The following is a 4,127-nucleotide window of genomic DNA, read 5'->3' on the forward strand; positions in this document are numbered from 1 at the left end:
CTGACACAAGACTTATTAATAAGGCCCACCCACCAAAAAAATAAAAAATAAAAAATAAACAACAAACAAAAAACAAATCCTATCTATAACTAAAAAAAAAAAAAAAAATGCAGACTTTAAAAAAAATAATAATATAAAAAAAAACAAAAAAAAAAAAAAAACCTTGAAGGCCCAAACTTAACGCCCAGTCCAGGGAGGGTCCAGGCAGCCATAATGATAAACTGATAAGTGATAAACAAAGTTACAAAACCAGCCAGGGAGGGCCCAAACAAACAAAGTTATCTTAAGTTCTTAACAAATAAAATGCAGTGCCCTGTGCCCAAATATTTATAATTTTATACCTGATTCCTGAACCTCAGAACCTGATACGGTGGGGTGAGGTGAGCAGTTGAGACTTGAGAGAGGCGGAGAGCAGAGAATCAGAGAGAGGCTGAGGCGGTTCAGCTGGAGACTGGAGACTAGAGAGAGGCGGAGAGCAGAGACTAGAGAGAAAGGTAAAATTTTTAGGGTTTTGAGTGGATTTATTTGTTTTGATTTGTGATTGTTTTGTGGTTAATCTCTTAGATCGGATTTGTAGTTTATCTGGTTGATTTTTGGTCAATGATTTTGTTTAGAACCAATGTTTAATAGGATTTACCAAAATTTTTGTTTTTTTTGGTTAAAAGGATGTGCCAGATTATTTTTGTAATTCATTTGAAACTAAATCCTCTACTACCCGGTTGGTTCTTTTCTAAAATTTTGGGACTTGGGGGCCTTAGGCAATTGCCTAACTCGCCTAAGGGAAGGGCCGGCCCTGTAATTGCATCCCCCCCACCACCCTCTTTTTTCTCTGTTGGGAATTTAATTTCTTGTTTATTAGTCATCCAACCTTGCTCTCATATTTCTGAGCTTCATTGTTAACTATATGATTATTGTTCATAGGTTTCAAAGTTATGAACTGGATACAGCGCAAGATCTATCTTTACAATGTCACTTTTGGGCTCTACATGTTGGATTGGTGGGAGCGTTATCTTTTCAGTATCCTTTATTACATAACTTTCTCTAAGGATCTGATCTGCTTAATATATATATATATATATATATACACACCTGTCTTATTGAAAGTTTCCATTCAAAGTGACTTGCGCTTTGGTGTGATGTAGTATTGTTGCTCTTGCTCACATGTAGATGAAATTGCAAAAATCATGATCAAATTTGGATAACTTTCATGAATTTGACCAGTGGCTAAATAATAATAAAATGAACGTTTTGTAGGTGCCATGTAATAATTCTTGTTGCTTTAATGATTTGGTTGGGTAGGCCAGGGCTTTGTGAAATCTGCCATGTAACTAAGAACTGGAGTTTTAATTTCAAGTTCCTCTTACAATTAAGTTTGTGAAAACAAGATTCATGAACATGTGCTCAGTTTGTTTGCCATGCTTCTAACATAATCTAACAAGTAGTTATATAAGTTTGGTTTGTGAGGCAAAAATGAAAAGTAAGTTTGACATCTGATTTGTAGAGTGTTATCTTGTTGGTTTCATGTGCCACGTCAACCGAAAGTAACCTTCCTGCCCTCTTCTTGTATGCTTGTATGATATTTTCCTTGAGTTCCTAAACTTTACCAGATACGTTGGTGATTGTCTTGATGTGGTTCGTTCTTTACAATGGATCACGATATGTGACTGAGTTCTGCAAGAGGTATCTAAATAACCTTTATTCTGGTTCCTTTCTGCTAGCATAACTACCACTCCCCTGCTTCACAAATTAGTCGCTTTGTACTTGGTTACTTTGGCGTGGGACTTATTAAGCTTGTGCTGATTTCTTTGCAGTTATTATTTGTGTTGACTATCTTTCATGCATTATGTAAGTTTTTGCATATCAAATGTTATGATTGGGGATTTGGAGATCATAGAGTTCATGTCTGATTCAGCATGGTTAATATATAAGTCTTTTTTATAATAACTTTGTTGCTATTTAAAATTGAATTTTGGTTGGTTCAGAAGAAAGAAAAAATGATAAAAGCTAGCCTGGAGAAGCTTGCCAGTTATTTAACGGCAATATGTGAAAATTCGCCCACCACTTAATGTTCCTGGCATTGCCTTAGACAAGTAAATTATTTGATAGTGTCGAATTTTGCTCCATAAGGGAGTTTGAGAATCTCAGTTCATTTCAGTTTTTGTAATTTTTGACTCGGTCTAATTCACAGATGACTCTTCTGGATATGTATTTTCTTTCAAATGTCAGGAGAAAATCTCTTTGAATAGCACTGTTTTGCACAATTATCAATGTAGCAGATACTAAATGATAAAGGATCAGCTAATAAAAGAAGAAAGGGAGTGGGGGAGGGGGAGGGTGTTCTCGGGCTAATGTTCACTGTACTGTGGCAAGTTGCTGTTTATTCTATGTATCAGTTCTATAAATTGGAGTGTTCTTATGTTAGTGCAAATTTTTTTAGGTGAGAATTATTGTTCCCTGCATTGAATTTAGTGAATCAAATCCTTAAAATGTTTGTGGCTGTATGCTAGGTGGGGTTGGCATATTGAACCTGATTGGCAGAATTCAGTGGCAGGAATACGTGGGAGTTGAGAGCTGCTGGAAGTACAATGCATTGCATATGCCTTTCTTTCTTCCATTTCTTTTCCCCCCCAAATTCCTACATTTAGGATTTCTTGTGTTATGTATACTCCTGAGGCAAAAAAAATATTTGCTATGCTTTGTACTAATTCTTCATATTCCTTAGTCTTTGTTATATCTGCTGTCCATGTCAAACATATTTTGATGAGAAAATGTTGTTACATGTGGCTGCCTAGAGATTCTACAACTTTTTGAGACTTGAGAGTTCAAATTACTATTATTTTAAAATTATGGATAGAAATTGATAATTTGATACACGCCAATCATGGATAGAAATGACTAAGGGTTCGTTGGGAATCCACTTATTTTACTGAAATTGAAAACTTTTTACTGAAAGTACTATAGATAAAGGTAAAAGTTAGCTAAAATAGTACAGTAGGTCTTATGAATAGTACCAAAATATGCAGTAAGATCCATACATAGTAACAAAAATAAGCTAAATAATAAAATAAGTTGGCAAAAATATTCTTTTCCAAAAAGACACTAAAATAAAAACCTAGAGTTTATTATTATTATATAATTACCTCTTTTTTTTTATATCTATATTAAATTGACTTTTATCTATCTAAATATTTTTGAAAGAAAAAAAAATTATAGTAAAATTTTTGTAACCTTTTTAATTTTTCTTTTGTAAATCTATTTTCCAACTCATGTTCTCTCTCAAATCTATATCCTTAAAATAAATAAAGTTTTCAAGTTTTCAATCACATTCTCTTTCAAGAGAAAAAAAACAGTTGTGAATTTTAGTTAGCTCAATTAATAAAATTTCTAATGATTAAATAAGATATTTGAGTTTCAATTTCCGCTTACACCAAAAACCGATTGGTGTTTGCTTACTCACTCTCAAGTGTAAGAGATCGTAGTAATATAATTCTCAGAGTACCAAAGTTGAACAACAAGGAGCAAAATAAATTTAAAGACGATATAATTAAACAACAATTTTGGTGAAAAAGAAAAATACTTTTGTTTGGTATTGTTAACAAGAATAATAATAAAATTTGATTTAAATCAATAATGTAAATACCATGGCATTGTGGTATTTTCCTATATCGATATGAAATTCTTTGTGATCTAATAAAATATATATTTCATAATTGATTGTTCTTATACAATTAAAAGCTTATGGTTCGATTGAATTGAAACAATTTAAGAATGCAAGATAACCTAGATTAATAATGTAGTTAAAATAGTTTCCAGAAAAACTCATTTATTTTAAAACGTGATTTCTATTTGAAACTATTAGAAATTCATCTAAATAATAAGAAAAATATGATTGAACTTATTGAAAGTATGGAAGAACTAATACATCAAAATAAATATAATTAAACAATCAAATATGTTATTGTCTAAAATCTTAGAAAGAATCACATTGAATATTCATATCGTATGGAAGAAACATAACCCCTAACCCTAGCAAAGAGTTTAGACTGTTATTAGAGAGAGGAAAATACTAGGTTTTCCTCCATCCAAAACCCTAACGTAAAAGTGTCCAAAGAAAAATAAAACCTTTT

At 32.1% G+C, this 4,127-nt stretch overlaps 1 protein-coding gene across 2 annotated transcripts; it reads left to right on the forward strand.

Moving 5' to 3' along the window:
* Positions 1-233: 233 nt before the first annotated feature.
* LOC115969924 lies at positions 234-2,803 on the forward strand. Of its 2 annotated transcripts, none has more exons than XM_031089566.1 (4): positions 234-494; positions 922-1,017; positions 1,608-1,680; positions 1,812-2,501. In XM_031089566.1, exons 2-4 carry the CDS (start codon positions 933-935, stop codon positions 1,825-1,827), a joined length of 174 nt encoding a protein of 57 aa, XP_030945426.1. In that variant the 5' UTR covers positions 234-494; positions 922-932; the 3' UTR covers positions 1,828-2,501. The 2 variants fall into 2 exon arrangements, with proteins under 2 accessions (XP_030945426.1, XP_030945425.1); XM_031089565.1 differs by lacking the exon at positions 1,812-2,501 and adding an exon at positions 2,508-2,803 and having other exon boundaries at positions 240-494.
* The last annotated feature ends 1,324 nt before the right edge of the window (positions 2,804-4,127 follow it).

This window comes from Quercus lobata, chromosome 12 (genome assembly GCF_001633185.2).
Source record: "Quercus lobata isolate SW786 chromosome 12, ValleyOak3.0 Primary Assembly, whole genome shotgun sequence".
In the NCBI taxonomy this organism is placed as follows: domain Eukaryota; kingdom Viridiplantae; phylum Streptophyta; class Magnoliopsida; order Fagales; family Fagaceae; genus Quercus; species Quercus lobata.

What these genes read in the sequence shown, in the direction of transcription:
- LOC115969924 (XM_031089565.1), top strand. Translation starts at nt 933, where the DNA reads ATGAACTGGATACAGCGCAAGATCTATCTTTACAATGTCACTTTTGGG. An exon ending in GTGGGAGCGTTATCTTTTCA is followed by an intron (nt 1,018 to 1,607) that starts GTATCCTTTATT and finishes AAACTTTACCAG; the next exon opens with ATACGTTGGTGATTGTCTTG. An exon ending in GTGACTGAGTTCTGCAAGAG is followed by an intron (nt 1,681 to 2,507) that starts GTATCTAAATAA and finishes GCTGTATGCTAG; the next exon opens with GTGGGGTTGGCATATTGAAC.